This window comes from Symphalangus syndactylus, chromosome 1 (assembly GCF_028878055.3).
Source record: "Symphalangus syndactylus isolate Jambi chromosome 1, NHGRI_mSymSyn1-v2.1_pri, whole genome shotgun sequence".
In the NCBI taxonomy this organism is placed as follows: Eukaryota; Metazoa; Chordata; class Mammalia; order Primates; family Hylobatidae; genus Symphalangus; species Symphalangus syndactylus.
In genome coordinates, this window is record NC_072423.2 from 53,374,803 (window position 1) to 53,389,180 (window position 14,378).

The following is a 14,378-nucleotide window of genomic DNA, read 5'->3' on the forward strand; positions in this document are numbered from 1 at the left end:
TTTGCATTTCCCTAATGGCAAATTGTGATGTACATCTTTTTGTGTGCTTGTTATTGAATTCTCTTTTTCATACAGTGTCTGTTCATTTTGCGATTTTCCCATTGTAATGTTTGTTTTCTTATGATTGTGTGTAGAGAATTCTTTAATTTTGAAAATACAAGATTTTTAATCGGATATGTTATATGTAAATACATTCTATGTTTTAGTAAAGTCTTGTCTTTTTGTCTTTGAGGGTGTTTTATAATTGCAGAAGTTCTTAGTTTTTCTAAAATGCTACTTATCACTTTTTTCTTTTATTCATCATGTACTTGGTGTCACACACAAGAAATCTTGCCATAATCCTGTCATAAAGAAATTTGTTTTCTAAAAATATTATAGGTTTACAATTTATATTTAGATATATAAGCCATTTTTAGATAGATTGTGTATAAAATGTGAGATTTAGCTTGAGCTTCGCTTTTTTGCCAATGAATATGTAATTATTTCATCACCATATTTTAAATTACTTTCATTAAATTGATTTTGTAACTTTGTCAAAAATCAGACATGTTTGTGTAGCTCTATTTCTGGGTCATCTGTGACCATTCCATTTATCTATTTGGCTATCCCTCTGCCAATATTACACTTTCTTGATTGCAGAATTTGCGTAGTAATTCTTAACAACAGGTAGAGTGATTCTTCCCTTTTATTCTTCTAAATTTATTCTGATTTAGCTGATATAACAATGATGAAATTTAAAGTAACAATGGAGACAAGCATAGTATAAACTGCTTTTCTGGAAAATCCTCAAAAGGCTGAGGAATTAGTGGCATCAACTTCATCAAAAAATTGGATTAAGTGAACCACTAAAATAATAACTCCCAAATTGCATGACAGTGGGCAATTGTCCATCACTCAGGCAAAAGTCCATAGTGTGTTCTCTGGACTGGAGGCAATAGGTAACACTGAGAGAAGAAAAACTAACTTCAAAAGAAGAAAACTTAATCAAACTTATACATTTTGAATGTTGAGGCTATCTAACTCTCATTGCCTAACTGGCTTCTAGGACTCTGACAGGTAAGTCTATACTCTGCAGACATGGAAATGTAAAGAATCTTGTTCTTGCCTATTTGTTTGTTCCTTTAATTTTCATTTCTGTAGTGAGATTGCAGATTTCGGTTTCATTTGACTATGCTGCTGGAATCAGGGTTGGTGAATAAGAATCTGGGCCAATTTAATAGGCACACCATATATTTATTGGTGATTGTTCATATTCTCTGTGCCTTTTTCTATTGAATAATTTTTCTATTACATATTGACTTGTATGAGTTTATTACATATAAATGTTTTACTCTTATATGGGTTTCAAATAAATCTTCTAGTCTACTATTTTGTTTAAGGTGTCTTTAAAAAGTTGTAATTATCTGTATTATTTGCTGATATTTTATGAAAATGGAATTTTATCATTTTCTCATTGTGATTTTTTTGCTACATTAAACAACTGTAACAGTATCTAAAGATAATTTTTTATTTGGAAGGTGGTTTCTACCTGCTAGATTAGATAAAGGATTGTGTGGTTCACAGATTAGCATTGGTCCTCTTGGGAGGGTCATATAGGAACAAATAACTCTTTGACTATTACTTCTTTTTAAAAAGCCCTGTGTTTTCCTAAGCTACAATGTTCTTTATTTTACCTCTAAGACTGTGAACGCTATAACTGCTTGGTCTTTTCACTTCTGCCTTCTCTTCTCTGCTTTTTTCATCTTTTTTTTCCTTACCTTTCCATCCCTGTATTACCCAGCTTCTGAATTAAAAGTGTATAAATCTCTTACCTGAAATCAGATTCAAAGACAGTTTATCTGAAAGCATTTATAATTGATTTTTCTCTCAATTATGTTTTCCCTTGGAAACAATACTATTGATGACTTTTTTTCCTCACTGTTTACTTAACATCTCAGTAGTATTTTTTAGAAATTGTCAAGTTACATTGAGATGGATTTCCATTGATTCATACTGTTAAGCTAATTTAAGTATAATTTATTTACTTATTTATTTATATAATTTTTTTGAGATAGGGTCTCACTCTGTCACCCAGGCTGGAGTACAGTGGATCAATCACAGCTCACTACAGCCTCAACCTCCTGGGCTCAATGGATCCTCCCATCTCCGCCTCCTAAGTAGATGGGACTACAGGCATGTGCCACCATGATCGGCTAATTTTCAATTTTTTTTTTTCCGTAAAGACATTGTCTCTCCATGTTGCCCAAGCTGGTCTTGAACTCCTGGACTCAAGCCATCTGCTACCTTGGCCTCCCAAAGTGCTGGGATTACAGGCATGAGCCACCAAGCCTGGCCTAAGTATAATTTAAAATATATATATATTTTAATGTGAATAAAATAAACTGTGTTTTTATCCCTAGGAGAGAGATATATCAACTTAACAGTCTATTTGATCATTACTCTTCATCAGTGATAAATGTTAATACTAATATTGAGGAGAAGGAAGAGAAAGTGACTGAAGCAATAAGGGAAACAAAGTCATCAAAAGATGAATTACATTCTCTATCAAAAACAGTGAGTTTTTCATATTAGAAATAAAAAATACTGATTTTTGTTTTGAGTTATAAATAGTAAACTTTTTGTCAATAATTAAATAGCAATTGGCCAATTTTTTTATATTTAGCCAATTTGCCTATATTAGTTTTCTATTGCTACATAACAAATTACCACAAATTTAGCAGCTTGAAACAGCACCCGTTTATTATCTCAACGTTTTCCTAAGTCAGAAGTCTGGGCACAGCATGGCTCAAGTGGTTGCTCTGCCCCAGGTCTGGCAAGACTAAAATCAGGGTGTCAGTAGCCTGGCACTTCTGTCTGGAGACTCCAGGATAACGCTATTTTTAGTATACAGGTATCAAAATATCACACTAGACCCCCTATAAAAATGTACAATTATTGTGTGTCAATTAAAACAAAAACTGAAGAAAAACTTCAAACAAAAACTTCTTCAGTTTCTGTTTCAATTGACACATAATAATTGTACATTTTTATAAGGGGTCTAGTGTGATATTTTGATATCTGTATACAATGTGTAATGATCAAATTAGGGTAACATTCAGCATTCTTTGTGTTGGTAACACTCAAAATCGCCCTCTTTCGAGGATTTTGAAAATCCTCATTGAAAATATAGAATGAATTATTATCAACTAGAGTCACTCTACAGTGCTAAAGAACACTACAACTTACTTCTCTTATTAAGCTATAATTTTTTATCTCTTATCCAACCTCTCTCTATGCCCCCTATCCCCTACCCTTCCTAGTCTCTATTTATCACTATTCTACTCTCTGCTTCTGTGAGATCAACCTGTTTAGCTTCCATGTATGAATGAGAACATATAGTATTCATTTTTCTGTGCTAGGCTTATTTCACTTGACATAATGCCCTCCTGTTCCATCCATGTTGCTGCAAATAACAGGAATTAATTCCTTTTTATTGCTGAATAATATTCCATTGTGTATCACATTTTCTTATCTACTCATCCATTGATGGAAGCAGGTTGATTTCATATCTGAGGTTTTGTGAATTGTGCCACAGTAAACATGAAGATGTAGATATCTCTTTGACATACTGATTCCTTTTTCTTTGGATATATAACCAGCAGTGGGATTGTTGGATCATATGTAATTCTTTTTTTAGTGGGTTTTTTTTTTTTTTGAGGAATCTCCATACTGCTGTAATCTCCACTCCACAGTGGCTGTATTCATTTATAGTCCCACCAACAATGTTTAAGAGTACCTTTTCTCTGCATCTTCAACAGCATTTGTTACTTTTTGTTTTTTTGATAGTACCCATTCTAACTGGGGTGTTCAGTTTTGACATGATTTAATTCTTATGGTTTGAGAACTGAAGCCTTTGTTTCCTTGGCACCTGTCAGCCTGAGATCACACTCAGTTTTCAGAGGCTGCTGCATTCCCTGGCTGTTTGTTCTCTTCATCTCTAAAATCAGCAGTGGTGTGCTCCTGCTTGGAAGCATCTGACCTTTCATTATGACTCATCTTTCCTGAAGATGAAGCTTTCTTTTTCTGCCATATCTCATTCACTGTTGTATAAGAACATAATAGATAAAATAAATAATAGTATAGTAAAAGGAAATAATATATAAATTATTATGCCAATTTGCATTCCTACCTAGAGTTAAAGACATTCTTCTCTACAATAAAGCTCTTTAATTGTACCTCATTATGGTTTGTTATTAGTTATTAATGGAACTGAACATATTTTAATGACTTTTGCAGGGTGAGTTGTATTTCCTTTTCTGTGAAAACCTGCTCATGATTTTCCTGCTATATACTGAGTGTCATCTCACTTATTTGTAAGAATTTATATATCATGGATACTAAATATTTTCTAGTTACAAATGTTAAAAATATATTTACCCAACCTTTTTTCATTTCTTTATGGTAACTTCTGATGAAGAGATGTTTCAGTTTAATGTAGTATCAGATATAAATACATTCCTTTGTGCTTTTTCCTTTTGTGAACTTAAGAAATTTTCCCACCCCTGAGATTATAAAAATATTTTCTGTTATTTCATTCTCAATGTTTCTGAATTCTGCTTTTAATACTTATGTGATAGTTTTAGATGAAACTATGTTTAGAATGTTCAAAATTTTGGGTTATTTTTCTCGCTCTGCCTTCTATTTACAAATTTGGAATTAAAAAGCTATTTCTACAATTTTTGGAATGCATATTTCACTTGCCAGATGTGATGCATAATTAATATGAAATTAATGTATGGGTGTAATGTGAAGTGAGTTTCCAGTTACTTTTTTTATAATATAGAAAACAAATTGGGCCGGGCGCGGTGGCTCATGCTTGTAATCCCAGCACTTTGGGAGGACGAGGCGGGCGGATCACGAGGTCAGGAGATCGAGACCACGGTGAAACCCCGTCTCTTCTAAAAATACAAAAAAATTAGCCGGGCGTAGTGGCGGGCGCCTATAGTCCCAGCTACTCGGAGAGGCTGAGGCAGGAGAATGGCGTGAACCTGGGAGGCGGAGCTTGCAGTGAGCCGAGATCGCGCCACTGCACTCCAGCCTAAGTGACAGAGCGAGACTCCGTCTCAAAAAGAAAAAAAAAGAAAGAAAACAAATTGTTACAATACAATTTACTGATGAGTTTTCTTTATATATTTATACTCAGTGCTATCTCTGTCCCATATTAGGCTTTTATGTTTGTGTGGATCTTTTTCCATTCACTTTTTACTTTGATCTATTTGCCCATCTGCACCTGAATACTCCATGGCTGCATCACTAAAATTCCATAACGTGTGTTAATTATCCATTATAGTGAATCCTCTGATCTTATATTTTTCTTTTGAGTTCTAGGCTTTTCTTGATTCTTGCCCTTCCATATAGGTTTCGGGATTATCTGGTTCATTTCTTTAAAAATTTTTGTTGGAATTAGGATTGAAACTATATCCACTTATGGAATAATTGGGGAAGAAATCAAATCTTTATGATAGGGACTTCTAAATATACCCATGATCTATCTCTGTTTATTTGAGTTGTTTTCCCAAATTGAATCTTAATCAATATTCTTGGAACTTTCCAAAAGGCAAACTATGTCTTTGCAAAATCAGACAGGGATGAGATAAATTAACCCTTCCGTCTTCATCTAATGTTAAAGTTATTTTTAAAAATTGATTTGTAATGTGATCCTGATATGTTTATAAAATTGGTCTATATGGTAGAAATAGTTTAAAATTTATTATGGTTTAATTCATGTTCTAATATATAGGCAATTTGCATAAATATTTCATTTGACAAAAATGTTTTCTCTGGTTTGGGGATACAATTCTAAGTAGATTGATTTAGCTAATTGTGCTAATTGTGTTATTTAAATCTTTTATATTTCTGGTTTATTTTCTGACACTTCTATCAATTACTGTAAGAGATGAATTAAAATATCTCAGGGAGATAGATTACTTTTTTCATTTTTCCTAATTTTTGCTTTATGAATTTTGAAGCCATAAGTTTAGAATGATTAGAGTTGAGCTTTTTTATTATGCTTTTATTTGCAAGATTTGAAGTTATGAATTATTAATAAAGTTGTGGAATGCATATTTCACTTGACAGATGTTAAGCATACTCAATATCTTTAACTTTTTCCTGAACAGTTTAGGGATTTTGTGATCCTCTCCTGACATATATTTAATTTTCCATCATTTTATGCATATCTTATTTACTAATTTTCTTAAGATAATTTATTATTAATTTACACAATAAGTGTTTGTTTATATTTATTCCCAGGTTAATATTTTGCACAAAACTCTATCTATTCGTTAGACTTTCCTAATTGAAATTCCTTTTATCTTTTTTAAAAAAAGTTTTTTTTTTTGTTTTTTTTTTTTATTTCTTGGTATGGTAGTCTCACACTGTCACCAGGGCTGGAGTGCAGTGATGCGATCTCAGCTCACTGCAACCTCTGCCTCATGGGTTCAAGTGATTCTCCAGCCTCAGCCTCCCCAGTAGCTGGGATTACAGGTACGTGCCACCATGCTCGGCTAATTTTTGTATTTTTAGTAGAGATGGGGTTTCACCATGTTGGCCAGGCTGGTCGCAAACTCCTGACCTCAGGTGATCCACCCACCTCGGCCTTCCAAAGTGCTGAGATTACATGTGTGAGCCACCCTGCCCAGGCATTTTTTTAATTACTATTTTTAAACTCTACCTCTTGCAAATAAGATTCAAGATTTGAGATTTTCAAAAATTTTTTAAATTTTATTTTCATTTTTAAATGTCTTAATTTTGTCTCATTCATGCAGTGTGGAGAATATTAACCTGAATTCATATGAGAATGACTTACACTGCTACATAGGCAAGAGAGAAGGATCCAGAAATAGACAAGGCTGAAAACACTAAACAAAAACAAAAACAAACAAACAAAAAAACCAACCCACTAAACCAAAAACACTGGGCTGAAATACTAGAGGAGGAGGAAGTGGCATCGATGAGAAGGAAGAACCTGATCTTAAGTAGATAGTAGTACAAGTTTCTCTACATTTGCCCTTGTTTCTGTCTCCAGCCTCTTTCTTGCTCCCACTTCCCCTCCGACTCTATACTCTAACCACCTGAAACAACCTCAGGACAACAGAATGTGCCACATATTTTCATTCTTCCAACTCTTTATAAATCCTCTTCCCTCATAATATAATGTCTGTTTGACACTGTTCATTCTCTCAATCCTATCATTGTGTAGCTGAAATCTCTTATTTTAAATCTCAACTTGGAAGGAAGAAAATCCTTGGTGAAACCATCTCTTAACTTTCTTCCTTATGCTTTGAACTCTTAACTACATTCTGCTTTTACCCCTATGCTGGCACTTACAACACCCTGTTGAAATTAATGATTAGTTGTCTACTTCTTAAGGTTTTTAAGAGCAGGAGATGCATTGTGACTCTTTCTTTGTCTCTGTGTAATTTGTCCAATGCCTTTCCCATATTAGACAATAAATGCTTGTTGAGTAAGTGAGTGAATCAAGGAATAAATGGAAGGAAGAAAGGGAAGGAGAGAGAGGGAAGAAAAGGAAGGAAGGAAGGGAAGGGAGGGGAGAAGAGGGTAGGGGAGGGAAGAGGAGGGGAGGGGAGGGGAGGGGAGGAGGGGAGGAGGGAGGGAAGTAAAGGTAAATGGGAAGGGGGGAAATCCTACACCTTGTGAGCCTGTAAAGAACTTGGTGACCTGGAGTGTAGAGAGTAGCCATTCACAGAATCTTCGGTAATTTAAAGGAATGCCTGTAGCTTTCTCAGGGATTACTATAAAAGCACCAGGGAAGTATAGCATAATCAATAAAAGTTTTAAAAATATTACATACTGTTGACAAATAGTTATTACCTCGGTTTAATAATCATGCTGAAATTTGTCTATATCTATAAAAATATCAGCATGAATAAAATTTTCAAAAGGGAACATTTATTCAGTAAACCTACAATCAGTTTTTTATTTCTTTGATCATCTCTAAAATGAAAACGCTGGCCCTCCTCAATTTGATGTTTTAACAAAATGTTATTTATTTATTTATTTATTTATTTATTTATTTATTCATTCATTCATTTATTTTGAGACAGTGTCTCTCTTGTTGCCCAGGCTGGAATGCAGTTGCATGATCTGGGCTCACTGCAACCTCCACCGCCTGAGGTAAGTGATTCTCCTGCCACAGCCTCCTGAGTAGCTGGGATTACAGGTGTGAGCCACCATACCCAACTAAATTTTTTGTATTTTTTGTAGAGATGGAGTTTCACCCTGTTGGCCAGACTGGTCTTGAACTCCTGACTTCAGGTGATCCACCCACCTCGACCTCCCAAAGTGCTGGGATTACAGGCGTGAGCCACCACGCCTGGCCACAAAATGTTATTTTTGATGAGAAATTGGGTATATATTTATAAGGTTAGTGATATTTTTTAATTATAGAAATGATTTGGAGACTATCATACATTCTAGAAGAGATGAGAAAAATGAAGTTTAGATATATTAATTTTTTCTGCATTTTGCTCATTATAAAACCTTTAAGCTAGATTTTCAAAGAGTGCGTGTTAAGCATTCAATTAAAAGCAACGATGTGCATTATTGCCATGCATTATTTTTTGGTATGCAATTGAAACTTCCCAGTTCAAGAGAAAAATAGAAGATTTGTGCTGCCTAATTGCACATACAACTTAAAATGATTTTTTTTAAATTTCAAGGCATTTTGTGCTTTCAATTTAGAGTCTTTACCTCATTAACATACACTTTTCTCTAATTTGTGTCATTGGATCTATGAAAACACATTGTTTCCTTTTCATTTCTAAAAACAATGGCCTTTGTTAGCCAGAAAACCTCTTGAAATTGGCTCAGTGCATTAATGTTGAGATCGAATCCTTTTTAAATGTAAAAGAAAGAATTTTCTATAAATCCCTTTCCCATGTTTATAAGTCTACTCCCAAGGTTCAGAATTTTTTTTAAGAAAATAATTTTATAATGTGCAATTTTTAGTTTCTTGTAATATAAAAAAGCATTTATATCTGATTTTATCAATTGATAATAAAAAATAACTTTTAGGGATTTAGAAATATTTATGAATTTTATATTTTATTGACAATCACATAGACACACAAAATTTTTTTTAGTAACTTAGTTTTCATATAAATGTTGCAAATAAGTGGATTCCTTTGGTATATTGGTTGGTATTTTCATAATTTTTGAATATTGTTTTTGTTCATAGAAAGCTCATTTACATTACTAATGTATTGGCCTATATATTATACAGTATGACTCTAAACACCACAAAATACCCATTCATATATGCCTTTTGATTCATACATTTGCCTCAAAAATTTTCACATTAAGCAATTCCTTCTGAAAAATAGAGAAAACAATAGTTATTTCTAATACTAACAATTTATCAAATAGGAAGCCAGCCTAGAGAAGCTGAGTGATTTTCTAACAGACACAAAGCTATTAAGTGGCAGAGCCAAACTACAACCCAAATTTTTGGACTATGAAAACAGCAGTGTTTCATTACACAGTATTCATATATATGTTTTGTAGATAAAATAGGATAACATTTAGAAAAATACACATTGCTGGCCAGGCGTGGTGGCTCATGCCTGTAATCCCAGCACTTTGGGAGGCTGAGGCAGGTGGATCACCGGGTCAGGAGTTCGATACCAGCCTGGCCAGTATGGTGAAACCCCATCCCTACTAAAACATACAAAAATTAGCCCAGCGTGGTGGTGCACACCTGTAGTCCCAGCTACTCAGGAGGCTCAGGCAGGAGAATCGCTTGAACCCGGGAGGCAGAAGTTGCAATGAGCCAAGATTGCTTCACTGCACTCCAGCCTGGGTGACAGAGTGAGACCCCATCTCAAAAAAAAAAAAAAAAATACACATTGCTAATTTTTTAAATAATAGAATTTCAACACTTTTTATGTGTGTATTTTGTGTGGCATATATATTAAATATTAAATGACATCTGTGAAATTGGCTTTTACTATCTTTTATTTTAAAGAAGTACTTAATGTTATCTAAATGCTGACTTCAAATATATACTAATGACCATGCTAAAGATTTTAAAAATATACTCTGATTATAAAAGCAGTTTACATAGGAATAGATGTTCATTTATAGAAAATGCTGTGAAGATGATTTTAGCTTCTCATTTGACCTATTGAGATGATTTATTATATTAATATTTAACCATTTTTAAATTCATTAGATGAACTCTGCTTGGTTATGGTTTATTGTTCTTTTAATTTACTGCTGAGTTTGATTTGCAAGGATTTTATTTAAGATTTTGCATCCATATTCATAAGTGAGTCTGTATTCCGGTGTTCTTAATTTGTGCTATATTTGATAGATGCTCTTATCAGGATTATGCCAGCTTTACAAAATGAATTTTGAAACTTTTCTTCCATTCTTATTACCTAAATAATTAATACATATTTAAATAACTTTCTCTTGAAAATTTGATAGAACACCTTGGTGATTTTTTTCCATTGTTTGAATTATTATTTTCCTTTTCATGGGCCACTGTTTTATTTAATAACATAATTGTCCTATCAGGCTATGTATTTCTTCCTGAGGTTAATGTTTAATTTTTTAATGGCCCAGGAAATAATCTAAATGGATTAAGATTTTCAAATATATTAGAATAGCATGACACAGAATGCTTCCTTCCATTTTTGCTGTTATGTTATTTCTAATTGTATATGTGTTTTCACTTTTTAAATTAGATTTAAAAATTTTTAATAATTTATTTAAAAAGAAACGATTTTTAGATTCAATAATTTTAGAATTTTCAAACTTTTAATGTGTTAATATGTACTTTTATAGTTATAATTTCTTTTTTCTTTAGGCTTATTCTTTTACTTTTTACTTTTCACTTCCCTGTTTTTCATGTTTAATGTGTGTGTGTGTGTGTGTGTGTGCGTGTGCATTCTTTCTTTCCCCAAGAGCTACAGAACAGTTGCATTTCCTGATATTCTTTGTGGAAAATTCTTTGAAAGTCATTTCTGTCTTCAATTTCTCTCCTTGCATTCTCACATAAGATTATTCCAGTCAGGATCTGCCCCACAAACTCTGCTTCAATTGCTATTAATGAATCCTGTTTTCTTCCTTACAAACCTCAGAAAATCTGATGGGATTCATTATAGAAACTATGATATAAAGTTATTTTAAGACATGTTTTGAAAGACACAAATACTTAATGCTGATTCCTCAAAGTTTAGAATATACTCAAGCGATTATAAAATATTGATCTATGATAACACCATCCAGATGTAGTCATTGTTCATGTTCTTTTGTGTATAAACACACAGGCCTTGTAATATATATAAATAATGATATTATCATATGCATACAGTAATTGATGGCATGTTTCTTTTTTCATGACATAAAAACTTATTTCAACATTATATTTTACAATTAATTTTAGAAGCTTTAGAGTTTTTTAACTTTTAAGTTCAGGGATACATGTGTAGGTTTGTTACATAGGTAACCTTATGTCATGGGGCTTTGTTGCACAGGTTATTTTGTCACCCAGGTACCCATTAGTTATTTTTCCTGATCCTCTTCCCCCCTCTCACCCTCCACCCTCTGATAGGCCCCAATGTGTGTTGTTCCCCTGTATGTATCCATGTGTTCTCATCATTTAGCTCCCACCTATAAATGAGAACATGGGGCATTTGGTTTTCTGTTCCTATATTAGTTTGCAAAGGCTGATGGCCTCCAGCTCCCACCATGTCCCTGCAAAGTACATAATCTTGTTCTTTTTATGGCTACATGGGATTTCATGGTGTATATGTACCACATTTTCTTTGTCAGGTCTATCATTAATAGGCATTTAGGTTTGATTCCATGTCTTTGCTATTGTGAATGGTGCTGCAATGAACATACGTACACATGTGTATTTTAACAGAATGATTTATATTCCTTTGGGTATGTACCCAGTAATGGGACTGCCAGATTGAATGGTATTGCTGCGTTTAGGTCTTTGTGGAATCACCACACTGTCATCCACAACGATGAACTAATTTACAATCCCACAAACAGTGTATAAGCGTTCCTTTTTCTCCACAATCTCACCAGCATCTGTTATTTTTTTGGCTTTTTAGTAACGGCGATTCTGTCTGGTGTGAGATGATATTTCATTGTGGTTTTGTTTGCATTTTTCTAATGATCAGTGATGTTGAGCTTTTTTTCATATGCTTGGCCACATGTAAGCTTTTAAAAAGTGCCTGCTCATGTCCTTTGCCCACTTTTTAATGGGGTTACTTGGTTTTCTCTTGTAAATTTAAGTTCCTTATAAATGCTAGATATTAGACCTTTGTTAGCTGCATAATTTGCAAAAGTTTTCTCCCATTCTGTAGGTTGTCTGTTTAGTCTGTTGATACTTTCTCTTGCTGTGCAGACACTGTTTAATTAGGTTCTATTCGTCAATTTTTAGTTTTGTGGCAATTGCTTTTGGCATCTTGGTCAAAGAAGGCAGTCAGTCTTTGAGGTTGGTTACCTTCGGATTTTTTTTTCTTTTTTTAATCCTGTTGATGACCTTGGGGGTTTAATTTATATTTAATATAAGGAGGGTTCTGCCAACTGACTTTGTTTCTGGGAGATTTAAGGGGGCTAGTGTTCAGCTCCTAACTCCTAGACTGCATGCTCTGACTTGGGAGGACTTGTATTGGGCCCTGACTTTGTTCTTGGCTCCTTGAGGTTTGGCCTGCGCTAGGGTAGCCGAGGTGCGGCAGCTGCAGCAGCTGCAGCAGAGTGCTAGTGGATGCAGGGGTGTCTGCCTCCCTGCCAGCTTTCACTTTTGTTCTTTTTATGGCTACATGGGATTTCATGCTTGGGGGGTGGGGGAAGGAGGCCCCTGCTGGAGATTCTGTGTGTGGTTGCATTGGAGGTGGTGATGGCTTGGGGCCAGAGTGCTGGTCCGGGCAGGTCTGGGTGCCTTCTCTGTGCCCTGCAAGCAGGAGTGATCACTCTGGGCGTGGGAGGATCCCATGTTCTCTGCACAGTATTAACACAAGGGGGAGGCACTGGCAGGGAGCGGGGGCTCGCTGGCTCTGGGCCCTCCGAGGCTGTCTGCAATGGCCATCAGCAGGGATGTTGAGGGTCCAATTGCCCTCCCATGTGCTGGCGGGGCAAGTAAAGCAAAAACTCTCCCATGCAGACGTGTGCCAGGGTAGTGATGTGGTGAGTTGCCATGAGCCCAGGGAAAGCTGAAGTATGGAGAGGGAGCATGGGGGCTGGTGTGTGGCCACAGGGGCCATCTTACTGGAGCTCTCTATTTCTTAGGTATGGTTTACCGATGCAGAAGCTACGGTGTGGGCCCCACTTGAGACTGCCCTATAAGCAGGTATGGCCAGGCTGGGGACCCGGGAGAGGCCACCAGACCAAGGAGTGCACAGGTCAGACTAGTCTCATCTGATGTGCAGGACTGGCTTGCAGAGATCAGGTCCGACAGTTCCCCTAGGGCTAAACTCTCTTACAGGAGCAAGTCGAGCCTAGAGGTATGGCCACCCCTAGCTGTGCTCCACTACAGATGCTCTCGCACCAAACCCTCTGGGCTCCACATCAGCTGGCTTGCTGCCCTTACCGCCTCTCGAGGAGGCTCTCCTTGCCACCTCAAGTGTCCATGGTGGTCGAGGGGTCCCTTCCTGCGGGGGTTTCAGAGGCCCGTGGCAAGAGCAAGTTACTCCTAGCCAGTTTCACTCACCCATTCCTCCGGAACTGTTGTGGTTCAAAAATGAGCCCCCATATGCGATAGCCCTTGCAGGGTTCTCAGCTTTCTCCCCCTTCAACCCAGCTTCTGTGTCCACTCTTGGTGCCTTCCCTCTGAAGATCTGTTAAAAGCACGCCAGTAGTCTCAGTCCCTCCATGGGAGCTGTTCCACTTATCTGCACCTAGTCTGCCATGTTGCCCTCTCTCTCTTTAGAGTTTCTTAAACCCTTGTCATTGGATATTAAGTGTGTTTTAATTTTTAAGTATTATAAACGAAGCTGTAATAAATATCTCTAAAACTTTTTAATTGAACATAACTATTCATTTTAAGCAAAATGGTATTGTGATAACAAATAATGAAAGTTGAATTATACAGTAGTACAAGAAGCACAGGTAAATATGATACACCTTAGCATTCTGCCAAAGCTTAAATAATTTGCCAGTATTTTCACATTTTCCAAAATTCTTAAAACCTTAACTTTACCCTTTTTCAATTCACTTTTAAGAAGACATCTTTATGAATTGAATTTCATATCATTAATTCTGTGGGGTTGTGAGACTTGTCACATTGTCTATTGGATCTTGTATGGCAACTGGTTCACAATTTTGTACTGTTCACCCTTTAATTGTGTAATTTAGATGTT

At 35.6% G+C, this 14,378-nt stretch overlaps 1 protein-coding gene across 5 annotated transcripts in view; it reads left to right on the forward strand.

Annotated features, from left to right (window-relative positions):
- The window catches only part of CCDC178 (coiled-coil domain containing 178), a 515,586-nt gene that overhangs the window by 147,660 nt on the left and 353,548 nt on the right, over positions 1–14,378 (forward strand). For all 5 annotated transcript variants that reach the window (XR_010113908.1, XR_010113927.1, XM_063610669.1 and 2 more), the window contains exon 12: positions 2,400–2,553. Coding sequence is in view for 3 of the 5 variants with exons in the window: in XM_063610669.1 (XP_063466739.1) it covers positions 2,400–2,553 (154 nt within the window). In the remaining 2 variants the exon portion in view is untranslated. The remainder of the gene's footprint in view (positions 1–2,399; positions 2,554–14,378) is intronic.